Genomic DNA, 13,092 nt, shown 5'->3' on the forward strand with positions numbered 1-13,092 from the left:
CGCCTCACAGCAGTTCAGTGAGTGTCGGTCGCGTTAGACGAATAATGGGCAAGCGTTGAGACGGCGTATGCTATGTCTGGTCTGGTCTGGACCATGGCGTACATCAGTGAGCCGATGGCTCGCTGATACTTTTGTTGAAGCTTAATGTCCACTTCTGCAGTGGACTTCTGAAGTAGAATTCCAGGTTCCATCGGTGTGGCAACCGGGTTGAATCTTTGAATCCATAGGTCTCGAGCATTTCATGGATGTACGTTGCTTGACTGACTTGCAACTTGGTTTTGTTCTGGGACTGCGTAACGTCAAGTCCTAGATATTTAGAAATGTTCCCTATCTCTGTCATCTTGTACTCAGCCTTGAAGTGGTCTTTCGCCCTCTCGATCTCGGTTTCATCGAGTCCAGTGATCAGGATATCGCCGACAAAAAGTGCAATTATGGTTCGCTTCTCCTTATTCACAAAGACGGATCCATCAGCGGTGCATGCCTGATATCCGTTCTTGGAAAGGAATCTCTCCACAGTCTCGTACCATGTTCGTGGAGATTGTTTGAGGCCATAGAGCGCTTTCAGAAGGAGGCAAACCAGTATCCTACTCCGTATCCGTGGGGCTGTTCGACGTAAACTTGTTGATGCGTTGTCGGCAAGTTCGAATTGAGAAATGCCGTGACTGCATCCATTTGTTATATATCCCAGCCATGAAGAGCGGCGGGGGCAAAGATGATTCGAAACGCTCGATCCACCGATGCATATGTCTGCTCGTACAATACCGTATTGCTGTTCGAAGCCATTCGCTACCCAGCGAGCTTTGAAACGTCCGTCGTCCTTTAACGAGTAGATCCAACGGCCTTTGATGGCTCTTCGTCCTTCAGCGCGCTCACCACCTTGAAAGATTCTGGGCGTAGCGGGTCTGCAGTGGCGGCAATGGCACACAACACATGTGCTTGTGGAAGCTTCTCACCATTTGGCATTTCTGTGACGGGGCGATCAAGATGACCGACTTCCGTTCCATCTTCCACGAATCAAGGAGCTCTTGATTCTCCACAGATACAGTGACATTGTTCTCCGCCATCAACGATTCATTTCCGATCAACGCGAAAAGCAACAGTCCTCGGCATCACGATCGCGTGTATGGTAGATGTTAGCATAATCTGCGGGGACGGGTCTTGTCCCCGTCGAAGTTGCTATACGGGGCTTGCACATGAGCCAAGTAACGCGAAAGTCGCTCATTGCGTTTATTGGCCCTAGTCAGAAACGCATCGTTCCACAACGCGATTGAGAGGGGGCCCTGGCTTTTCCAAAGGTCATTACGAGTCGCGAATGGTTCCTTTCAAGAACGATGACGACTCGCAGATATTGTGTGGCAGATTATCAGTCAGAAGAGTGGTTCAAACGGATAGCAGTAGTGTCTATTTGCACCTTGACGGCATTGGGGTCACGGACGCATAGACGTATTCTATTCAGCTCCCAGCAGAGTGCATCCCGGGACATACCGATATGCGCACTCAGGATGAGCTGTCTAGAAGTGAAGTATTGTTGTGAGGATGGATGCACCACGGCATGCGCATCGGTAATGGAAGGGTAGCTTGATTATGCTTGTGGAAGGATGGAGCAGTGACTGGATACACTAAGCTACATAGAGGTGAGTCATAGAGGCCTGAAGACCAAGGCTTGGACATGGCGCATAGACAATAGATGTTTAGAGCACTGGCTGTTCTGAGTTGTTTATGTGCTGCTCCTTTCCGATGATTTGACAGTTCCGGTAACGGAAAAGTGGATGACGCGTGGTTTCTGCGTTCAAGAAAGATAGTGCCAGGCGCAAAACGCGCAAGCGCCAACAGGGTTGCGCTGTTTGTGCGTCTTTCCTTCCCATTCACTGAGGCAGCTCCACTTGATGACGAACCTCCGAAACGCGGAGGTGGTCATTATACCCTACAATCGCAGCTACAACAGCACTTGTCTTATAAACTGCAACAAGCCATGTGAGAGTCCTGCCCACGAACACTGCAAGTGGCCGTCAACTCATACCGCTGTCAGTCGATTGGATCAGCTCTGCCTCCCCCAGCCCCATAGTCTGCATCCCAATTTTGATTCTTTTTTACATATCTAGTACCTTCTTCGATCGCCTAGCCTATATATTATCATCACCAGCAGCCGTCTGTAACTCTGAGTCTGTGCTCGAATGTTGTCTCCCCCAGCAGCGTCTGCAGCTTCTAATGATATCGCGACCATGACTTCCCCAACACAACTGCAGACAATATTTCTCATTCCAAACCTACACTGTCCCTCTTGCGCCTCCCACATCGAGGCAGCCTTGTCTGAACTCGATCCCAAGCCGTCCTCCATCCAAATATCTATCGTCTCTTACACCGTCACAGTCCAACATCATCGCACGCTCTCGGTCGCTACAATCAGCGAAGCTCTCGCTGATGCCGGCTACGAAATCTATGACATTGTCTACGATCCAGCCTCCGGGCAGAGTGGTCAGTCCGACGGCTTGGAGCGCGGCATCGAACCACTGCCCTTCGAGCAAGCCCTGTCCAGATGGCGATCCCACATAAACGAGGTTGAAGCAACCAAGCGACGCCGTCATCTCGAGGTCTGTCGGCAATGCCAAGATTTGATGTCAAAAGTGCGGTCCTCAGTCGACGAGAAGGTGCTTCCCGTGGTGGTTGACCGTCTGTCCGAACTCCCCGAGCAATTCGATGCCACCTTCCTGGTGGAAGGCATGACCTGCAGCTCCTGTGTTGGTGCTATCACGAAAGCTCTGAAGGAGAAGGAATGGGTTCGATCTGCCCACGTCAGTCTCATCACCCACAGTGCCGAGGTTGTGTTTCAAGGAGACGATTCCGAATCGCGTATTAAGGAACTCATAGCCATGATCGAAGCGGTGGGGTATGGTGCCTCACTCGACCAGTTGCAATCGCACAAGGAAAACAAGCCAGCAACACACAACGCGCCCGCCAATCCCTGGCATGCGATTTACACCCTCGAGGGTATGACCTGCAGCTCGTGCGTGGGCAACATCACGCGGGCTGTCCAGGCTCTGGATTTCGTCAAGAAGGTGGAAGTCAGTCTTCTCAGCCACACCGCGTCAGTCACCTTCGCAGGAAAAGATAATGTCGATATAATCGCTCAGGCCATCGAAAACGCGGGTTACGGCGCAGCCCTAGAATCGTTGTCCTCCGTTGATCCGTCGCCAGAACAAGACTCTGTGCGTACAGTATCGATCCGCATTGACGGACTGTATTGCGAACAGTGCCCAAAGCGCATCCAAAATGCCATCGAAGAGCTGGACTGGGTCACTCTGGAGACCGCACCTTCGTCGAGCAATCCCGTCCTGACCCTGTCATACGTTCCGGACGCGCCTCGAAATACCATCCGGACCGTCTTATCTGCCCTCACAGATGTGGATCCTTCTTTCCAAGCCTCTGTATACCATCCTCCCACGCTGGAAGAACGGTCAAGGAAAATGATGGCGCGCGAGCAGAGGCACATTTTGTACCGTGTGATACTATCGGTCACTGTGGCAATTCCTGCTTTGATCATTGGTATAGTATATATGAATCTCGTTCCTCACAGTGATTCGGGATACATGTATCTCATGACTCAACTTGGGGGAGTCTCACGGGCTGAGTGGGCTAATTTCATCCTGGCTACACCTGTTTACTTTTTTTCTGCAGACCTCTTTCACCGACGTACCATCAAGGAGCTGCGCGCGTTGTGGCGACCCGGGAGCAAAGTACCGATTGCGCGACGGTTTTACCGATTCGGAAGCATGAATATGTTGATCAGTTTCGGCACGTCCATTGCCTACTTTGCCTCGATCGCGGAGCTGATCATCGCCGCCACCCGCAAAGCCGATACGACAAAAGCTGGCGCACCTAAATCGTACTTTGACTCGGTCGTCTTTTTAACCATGTTTCTCCTCTTCGGTCGATGGATAGAAGCATACATGAAGGCAAAAGCCGGTGACGCCGTTGCCGCTCTCTCTAAACTGAAGTCGACGGAGGCGCTTCTGGTGACGACTGACAGCGCAACCGGTATTACTACGATGACCCAAACTGCCACGGATCTCATCGACGCGGGTGACATTGTCCGAATTGCGAACGGTAGCTCACCTCCCTATGACGGCATCATCACAGAAGGGGAGTCTCAGTTCGACGAGTCCAGCCTTACAGGAGAATCAATGCCGGTAAAGAAGTCGATCGGTGACGTCGTGTATTCTGGCACGATCAATAAAGCCTCCCCGATATCCATCCGAGTCGCCGGCGCGGCTGGAAAGTCAATGTTGGATTCCATCATCAACGTGGTGCGCGAAGGTCAAGCCAAAAGGGCCCCGGTGGAGCGGATTGCCGACCTCGTCACGGGGTATTTTGTCCCGATAGTCGTCCTGATCGTCATTATCACTTGGCTGACTTGGCTGGCATTGGGCCAAGCTGGAGTCTTGCCTCCAGATTACCGAGACACCGAGGTCGGAGGCTGGCCTTTTTGGTCGCTTCAATTTGCGATCGCCGTATTCGTGATCGCCTGCCCTTGTGGACTTGGGCTGGCGGCGCCCACGGCGCTCTTTGTCGGAGGCGGGTTGGCCGCAAAGCACGGCATCCTGGTCAAAGGGGGAGGAGAGGCCTTCCAAGAGGCCAGTGCGTTGGATTGCATCGTCTTCGATAAAACGGGCACCCTCACCGAAGGCGGAGAGCCCAAAGTCACCAACTACGAGACTGTTGTGTCTTCTGACGGCCCTGTCAACGAAGAGGAGACTCTGGGTCTGCTGAAGCGTCTCGAGGAAGACAGCACTCACCCGCTTGCCAAGGCCGCCGTTAGATTCGCTGTATCACGACTAATCACGAACTGCAAAGCCGAAGTTGTTGAGGAAGTTGCTGGAAAGGGGATGAAGGGAATCCTTTTGGTTGATTCTCAGCCCACCCGCAAGATTCACGCGTTGATCGGAAATGAATCGTTGATGGCGGAGAACAATGTCACTGTATCTGTGGAGCATCAAGAGCTCCTTGATTCGTGGAAGATGGAAGGGAAGTCGGTCATCTTGATCGCCGCCACAGAAATGCCAAATGGTGAGAAGCTTCCACAAACACATGTGTTGTGTGCCATTGCCGCCACTGCAGACCCGCTACGCCCAGAATCTTTCAAGGTGGTGAGCGCGCTTCGCAAACGGGGGATCGAAGTGTGGATGCTCTCTGGGGACAACGAGAAGACGGCCAGGGCCGTGGCGAGTAAAGTCGGTATCGAGACGAGCAACGTCATTGCTGGCGTTCTGCCGGACCAGAAAGCGAACAAAATCCAATATCTCCAGAAGAGAGGGACCGAGGTCACCTCACGCGGTATCTGGGGGTATTTCAGAGAACACAGGACTCGTGCCACGGTCGCGATGGTGGGTGACGGAATCAACGACTCTCCTGCACTTACTGTGGCCGACGTGGGAATCGCCATTGGGTCTGGCTCCGAAGTGGCAATCTCATCCGCTGGGTTTGTCCTCGTCTCGTCGAACTTGAGTACATTGCTGATCCTGATCGACTTGAGCCGAGCGGTTTTCAGGCGGATCAAATTCAACTTCTTCTGGGCGGCTCTGTACAACATGATCGCCCTCCCTGTCGCTGCAGGAGTTCTGTACCCTATAAACAGTGGAGGAAGTCGCATCAGACTTGATCCTGTTTGGGCGGCTTTGGCAATGGCTTTAAGTAGTATCAGTGTCGTGACTAGCAGTCTAATACTGCGGGTGGGGGCACCTATGATCGGGTTTAGAGTGTCCAAGGATTATGATTGATCAAGGGCATCATGTCCGGAGGATGACCAACGTGATGAATGACAAGGTGACTACGATATTTCCGGTGCCAGATAGTTTGGTCGGTCTCGTTGACAATCACGGTAGAATGCTCGGCACGAAGATATCAAGTTTGAATTTCGTCCCAATTGGATTGTGGAGGCTATAATGAGCTCAAGCGATAGTGATTACATCCAACCACCATCTTGACTGCTCGTGTCATTTTGCAGGCTATCGACCAGCGCATAATCTTCCGCCACCGATATACCTCCGCTCGGATATGTGAACCCAGGGTTTAAAAGGTCGAACTGCTCGAAAGCTTCGTAGGACGGAGGATCGCTGGCGATGTAGTTGCTGTTGTTCAAGCTCGAATCCTGAAGATTCTCAGCGGAGTCGAAATCGTATCGCGACAAATCGACCGGAAGCCACCTGTATTGATGGGCTTGCTCGTACGACATGAACCAACTATCAGGTGATTGTTCTGGGACTGACATATCTTGCTGGCTATTCGACGATGAAGTAGAATTGGTGAGAGAGTATGGATAGTTGCTGGGGTTGACTGCTAGAGTGCTGAGGTCCTTTGCGGGATCGTTCGTCGCTCCAAGCAAGGCGAAATGGTGATTATTGGTATAGAATGTTGCTTTGCTCTGGCATGAGTTCATATTTGTAGGGCGTGGTCTGATTTGCTCTTTTGGCGGTATTAACGACAGGGAGTCTTCTAGAACGGACTCAAGATGCTCTTTCTTGAGAGAACAGGTGCATTTTGAGATGTGTTGGCAGCAGCATGTATGGGGGACTGACTTTGATCAGATTGAATGGATTACGGTTAGGAAGGGAAGCATACTATGCTCGCCATCAGGCTTATTATCAGGACAATCTTCCTCTATATGACCTTTCTGATGACACTCACAATGGATATGTTGGGATCGAGTTTTGCGCATGCGTCGGCAGTGCTGGCATTGGGAGACTGGGCGGCCTTTCTTGTTGACATGAACTAGGGGCTGAGCTGTTGACCTATTCGTCAGCTATAGAGACTGTGTGAAGAGATTTGCAATAGAACCTTGATGGTCGCAGGAACTAACACGATGGCCTTTGACGCAAGCCTCGCAAGCAAACTTTTCTCCGTTTATGAGCATCGCGGGAGGAAGTTTGTGAAGGGTCTCAAAGTCCTTCTCAATAGACCTTGCTTGGATCGAGAGTCGTGCGAATCTGAGATCCATGAGTAAAAGTTGGGGGGACGCTGCAAGTTGCCGTGAACGTTGAAGCCGTGTAATAATGTGGCAACTTCCAGTGATGCGGGGATTCAATGATCGAAACGCAATGTTACTATCTCGAATGAAAAAAGGTCGGAAACAGGGGATCGACCTCGTTGGGCCGTCACAGCAGTCAAATGTACGCGAAAAGCACTCACATCGGCAAATGGACCATGTGGGGTAAGTTAATGCCGATCTACATCTTAATTGTCTCCGACGAAGTTTGGCCCCATGCGTGCCTCCCGTGGGAAGTTGCTGCAGAAATCTAAGCCGGGTAAGCAATTACTTATCATATTTAATCCTCCAGCGAAAGTAGTCGTCAATGGTCGCTGACGCTCCTCCTTGTGTGTCAACCGGCTGATCCAGCCTCAGTAAGAGGAGCATTTTTATTATATCAAAAAATTTGCCTCGAACGTGTATATCTGGGGTGTGTGGTAGAATCAAAACGTATGGATTTGACGAGTGGAGAGACACCTGTTCCTCGCAGCCACCGTACTTACGCCGAGTCCGAGCTGCCCAACCCACTAGATTCAGAGCGATTTCGGTGGTAGACGAGGATAAATGAAGCCAGAGAACACGTAGAAGACTCGTCGCACTGGACACCCCCGCAGCGACGATTTTACCGGGAACAAAACTAAGACTTTAAGGAACGCTGTTCAACCCTTACGGTATTGATTGAAAGACTCGGACTGACAGACCTGAATCTTTGCTTGATAAACAATGATCAGAATAGGACATGGAACCTGTGAAGAGTACTGCTTCGACCCCTGGAGTTCCATTTAATATTCTTCCTATATCAAGATATATCAGGCTTCCCAAAGGCCCTCCCCAAAAACCCACACCACCTAGACCAGCTCTGGGGCGCATCAAAAGAACATTCGAGCCGAAATTCTGTCGAGCTTCCGGGGCACGGCCGTCTCCTTCATCAAGCACAGGCCTCTTTGACTTCTTTGTTGACCAACCACAAGTTGATAGGAAACCCCGTCCAGTGTCCGAAAGACATCCCGATCCGAGATACGACACGTCAGCTTGACTATCATGAAGGAGGATCAGATGGAGACGGTGAGCTTGCCTGCATCATAAACCAATACGTCGCAGTGTGCATCTCCAACTTCTAAGCTTCGAATCAAAAAGTCGAAGATGGCCATCCATCCAAAGAGACCGATCTCGAAGCAGGTCAGCGACAAGAAATCGGCCTTCGCAGAGCGGACGATGGGTTTCCACCCGAAGTCTCCAGCCATCGGAGCAATGGAAAAGAACTAGAAGACGATGCCAAAGGCGAGTGCGGGTACGAATTCTGAGAAGTGGGCAAGAGTATCAGCGCATCTATGGATATTGTTGAGGACTGGTAGGTCAGAATCTGGAAAGGGTCCAGACTTACCTACGATGGAGGCGGCGAAGAACATACTCCCATTGATTGTTCCGCCTAACGTATAGATCAGCAATTCTCCCACTACGTTGCCGAGAACGCAGCCAGCGCCGCAATGGCAGGTTGCGATGGTGATGGTGACGAACATTGGTCGCTCCGCGCCCGTATCGTGATGTTGCTGGTGCGCTCCTTCACCATGCTCCGAACCATGGCCGTCGTGTCCATTCGCCGTTGTAGCACTTGATTTGACCAGGACGAGGGTCTGCGACCGAATCAGTCCTCTCCAGCCGACGTTCACCGTCCGTGCTATCTTCACTATAACCCATCCGATGATACGAGCGTAGGAACGATTCCTCTACTCCTGTGTGGGATCCATCCTCGACTTCCCTTCCTATTTACGGCAGCTCCGGCCTTCCGTACTCGATGTACCCCTACACAGTGATCGGCCCCAGAACCCTCTTCTTCCAGACCAGCCAACAACTGAATCAGTGTGGGCTACAAAATGGTTGGCTCTTGATTGCTCGAATATGTTTGAGAGGCTCGGGTCCTAGGCTCCAACCACCAACAATTCGATAAATCCGTTTGCTCCCTGGAATCATCCAGGTAGTGACATTGTAGTATTAAACTGCATCCCAAGGAAGGTAAACATCAGGACACTTAGCTTCGATTACTTTTGCCACCTTGCTGCCTAAAACCAAATGGTGTGTTTGTGGTACTGGAAGGATCATGGCTACCCTTGTCCTGTACATACGGCCTTCGTTTCCACTTTCGAACTCAAATAGTTGACCGCCAGATTGACAGAGTTCACGGGTTCCATGAGGGTCGCTGTCGTATGCATCAACGCGTTTTGGTGCCTTGCGCTGGCAGTGGAGGGACCTAGAATGTTGGATCTGCCGATTTCAGTGAAGAAGGGACATAGTCGTCTTCATCATCGGTTGAGACGCACTCCGAAGTGGTCTGTCGCCATATCCTCTCGGTAAATTCGGGCTCGATGGAGGAGAAGGTGCGGTTCACGCAGCCGTGTTGAACTTTGAAGAAGGCAAAGGATAGGGCAATGTGAAGCTGTCGAGCAATCTACTTGCGGTATGAATTGATAGACTTGGACCAAGATTTCGGAAGAATGGAGGGCCACTTTACAGTAGCAACTCTTTGTCTGTGCAGAACCTTCTCGGCGATATTGGCGATTACATCAGGACTATAATAACTGTCCCGAACAGTCGTTCTTGTGTATAAATATCCGAAAGACGACGTTGCCGTGCACGCGCGTTGAGGTCGGGGTTTGTCTAGCATCAAGCCCAAAAGAGGGCAGGGACGTCCACCAAGGAAAGTAGAGGAGTACGGAGGAAGACTTTGCCCGTATTTGGCGAAGTGGAGCATGATCCTGCTAAAGGAGAGCTTGACGCACCAGAAATAGACGGAAGGCAAACGGATCAAACTTTTGACATCCGAGAGTCCTCGCATTGCGACAAGCCAACTCACAGTCATGATATGATCGTCTTTCGCTAGGAGCCTTTTAAAGACCTCTTTAGGACGCGATTTAGCGGATGACAGGGCTTCCTAGCCCACATGGTGCAATTCGCTGAATGCATCATGTCCTCAAAAGATTTGTTTCACATCGACGTGCAGCGTAATGTTCCACGCGTGCCCGCCAGTATCATTGAGTAGCGGCGGCCTTCGATTCTAGATGTGACTATAGTGGCCCGGCCATCTGCATTTTTCCCATCTGTTCTCCCACTTCAGGGAGGACCAGGTTCAATCACGCGCGTCAGTAAGTCTGACGGAGGTTCTGTCTTCTGGATTCCCTTAGACATTCCAAATTACTAACAGGTTTCGAATCCTGATCAGAAGATTCCAGCGGAAGGAGCAAAATGGCTCGCCAATATGGAGTGGCACTGGTTAATATCACCATTTCTTCGCCATACAATTGTACAGAATACGTGGCGCTTGCCCCCAGAGACAATACACCGCTGGAACGACGAGAACACAGGGGCAAGAACACTTTTCATTATCTGAGAGCTGGAGTTTCGTGCTCACCAAGGGAAGTACCATCACGCTCCTACAATCCCAATAATCAGCACAGTGCACCCCAGCACGACATCCAGGCGAGCCACCCAGTTTTCACCTCCTATTCACGTACCTCATCGAGCAAGCAGAGTCGACGTGTCTACGTATATGATGAGGAAGCTGAATATGGGGAAATGGGGAATACGTATTTGTACAGAGAGCAAAGAGCGCCAAAGTAAAGGCATGGAAAGAGCGACATAACAGCATGTACTCTAGCTATGGCCAGGAACAGATGAGAGAAGAACAATCCGAATACTCCAGACCACGATCTTCGTCGACCACCTACAGGGCACCACGAAAGCCCAACTCTGCCACAAACCCTAGCGAAAATGCAACGGAAGAGGACGCCATCCGTGCAGGTATCCCAGCCAGCTATTCTATCAAAGATTGGGACTCGACAGAACGACCCATCATTCTACTAGGCAAGGTCTTCGACGCCGACTCTCTCGGCAGATGGATGTACGATTGGACAGTCCATCATCACGGCGCGTCGACTCCTATGGCCGACATGGCTGGGGACTTGGTGCTACTGCTCATCAAACTTGCAGGCACAATGAAAAGATCAGAGAGACGTGTCGAACGGATTCGAAACGTTGATGACCGGGAAGTGGTCGGTGATTTCATCGATAGCGGCAACAGATTGTGGGGAAGCTTCGAGGAGCTCCTCAAAGAGTGCGAACATTACATGTTGCAGGCCGCCAAGCGAGACGGCACAAAGACGATGGGCAGAAAAGTAGGCACTGAATTTGTCGAGTCCCCTCGAGTCGACGGAGAAGACCATGAGCCAGGTCAGGCTTTGGAACATGCGCTTCGATGTCAACTGTTGGGAGACATTTAGGCCATCTGCTGCCTAGAATCAAAGGCAAAAGGATCTGGACATTTAAAGTATTTGACGCCACGTGACTTGCACATTGGTTGCGAGTCTCCGCATAATGACATCTGTGTTTCCAAACACTTCTAGTCGCCATGGGATACATAGTGTTTGGGACTTCAGGAATGTCTCTCGTTGATTCAACCATACTTGTCGGGCGTAATAAGGGAGTCGACAATGTCATGGAGGAAGAGCTTATCTTGCAGTGCTGGGACGATCGTACATTCACACCTCAGGATCAAAATTAGCTTAATGCAAGGCCGGAAAGAATCTTAACTGACCACCCAGTACGTTCTACATCATAGACAAGTTGAGGACATAAAGCGTTCAGTGCGCGAGAAGTGCACTCTTTGATAGAGTCCAAACAATCCTCAGATTTCTTGCAACAGAGGAAACATGTTATTGCAACTTGAAAGAACGTATGGCCTGGGAAGGGAGATTGCCGGAAGGCTGCGACTCCAGTTCTGAGTGATAGAGTATGGTATTCGACCTGTACTCTCAAAGCAACACTAGGGTACGAAGTTATCTCGAGAATCCTATCCATTTGAGCTCCGGTTTCAAGTGATGTGTTATTTGAAGGATATTGAAGTAGGACTGGATAAGCAGCTTGGAATATAATTGTGTCAGCACAGAACAGTGACTGATGCTTATCGCCAAAATTGTATGCCGCTTATTTTGCTCGCCCCAGGACAGGGGGCTATCCCACGGGACCCCCCCCTAGCCACTGTTCTATGGTCTGATTCGCCGCCAAGAGTAAGCGCATAATTTTGCTGTTAATGCCTAATCGCGTTTGTTGCCTGACTGGCCGTGCTTACCGTCTAATCACTTATGGTGTTTCCAATCGATCAATATTAGGCGATGGTGGGGATTTGCAGCCCGATCTAAAGGCCGTGTCTATCACAGTCGCGGCAGTGAGCCCACGTCGACTTGTCCTCTTCCCTAGGCCGATGAATCTTCCTGGAGATCTTTTCTTGTTTGAGTAAGCTCTCGAGCTGTGGAAATGGACTTTAATCGTCTGGATCTGGAGAGAAGGGATGGTTTGTCGCCTGACTGTCCGTGGGTGCAGACGAAGCCGCGGCATGCGAAGCTTCTTTTACATTTAAACTTCTCTCCTTTGAATTAGCTATTCCAATCGCTTTATCGCTCGGTCTTTTCCTGATGATGTCCTTCGGGGCGAGACGGTCCGTGGACCTAAATGAGGCCTCAATTTGGTAAAGCAGTCTTGGTTGACGGGAAACTGAAATGGGAGAGAGACCGGTAGGATGAGCTGGTGGTTCCCCCGTTATAGATACTGAGCTATAAATGTACGTCTGAGGATATAGCACGTAGTCTATAGTAGTAGATAGCGTCCTAGTGGTGTAGTCTTAGTCACGTTGCGTCCATTCTTTCGGTCGCCTCGATCGGTAGTGATTACCTAGCCTATTATTCGGTGGTCTCTCGAGGATCGAGATCCGTTATGTCGGAGCGGGAAAGAAAGGCTAGGCTACCGAAAAGTCTTCTCGTGGAGAGCATCGCACTTTATCCGGAAATATGTAGTATTCTCTTTTTGTAAGCATAAGCCCGAGTACCTACCAGACTACCTAAGCACTACATCAGTCCACATAAAGAAATTATGTTCTATACCTCCCCTATCTCGTCAATACGTTTTATCCTCCGTTAGCCATCGGGATAGCTCCTCCCTAGGATTTTAAGGAACTCTCCATAACCATTGGTGCGATGCACAACTTTGACGACGAAGACAAGATCCGTGGCGTTCGATTGTTT

General features: G+C 50.6%; 3 protein-coding genes across 4 annotated transcripts; 2 read left to right on the forward strand and 1 right to left on the reverse strand.

Moving 5' to 3' along the window:
• Positions 1 to 1,975: 1,975 nt before the first annotated feature.
• PV06_11177 (uncharacterized protein) lies at positions 1,976 to 10,165 on the forward strand. Its single transcript, XM_016412805.1, has one exon. It carries the CDS (start codon positions 2,175 to 2,177, stop codon positions 5,772 to 5,774), a length of 3,600 nt encoding a protein of 1,199 aa, XP_016256805.1. The 5' UTR covers positions 1,976 to 2,174; the 3' UTR covers positions 5,775 to 10,165.
• On the reverse strand, positions 5,897 to 7,119 carry PV06_11178. 2 transcript variants are annotated; one of them, XM_016412806.1, is made up of 3 exons: positions 6,832 to 7,119; positions 6,616 to 6,777; positions 5,897 to 6,567 (listed from the first exon to the last, which is right to left on the reverse strand). In XM_016412806.1, exons 1-3 carry the CDS (start codon positions 6,989 to 6,991, stop codon positions 5,960 to 5,962), a joined length of 930 nt encoding a protein of 309 aa, XP_016256806.1. In that variant the 5' UTR covers positions 6,992 to 7,119; the 3' UTR covers positions 5,897 to 5,959. The 2 variants fall into 2 exon arrangements, with proteins under 2 accessions (XP_016256806.1, XP_016256807.1); XM_016412807.1 differs by having other exon boundaries at positions 6,616 to 7,119.
• A 120-nt stretch (positions 10,166 to 10,285) lies between the features above and the next one.
• On the forward strand, positions 10,286 to 11,946 carry PV06_11179 (uncharacterized protein). The gene has a single exon (XM_016412808.1). It carries the CDS (start codon positions 10,663 to 10,665, stop codon positions 11,293 to 11,295), a length of 633 nt encoding a protein of 210 aa, XP_016256808.1. The 5' UTR covers positions 10,286 to 10,662; the 3' UTR covers positions 11,296 to 11,946.
• Positions 11,947 to 13,092: the final 1,146 nt, after the last annotated feature.

This window comes from Exophiala oligosperma (assembly GCF_000835515.1).
Source record: "Exophiala oligosperma strain CBS 72588 unplaced genomic scaffold supercont1.21, whole genome shotgun sequence".
Taxonomy (NCBI): Eukaryota; Fungi; Ascomycota; class Eurotiomycetes; order Chaetothyriales; family Herpotrichiellaceae; genus Exophiala; species Exophiala oligosperma.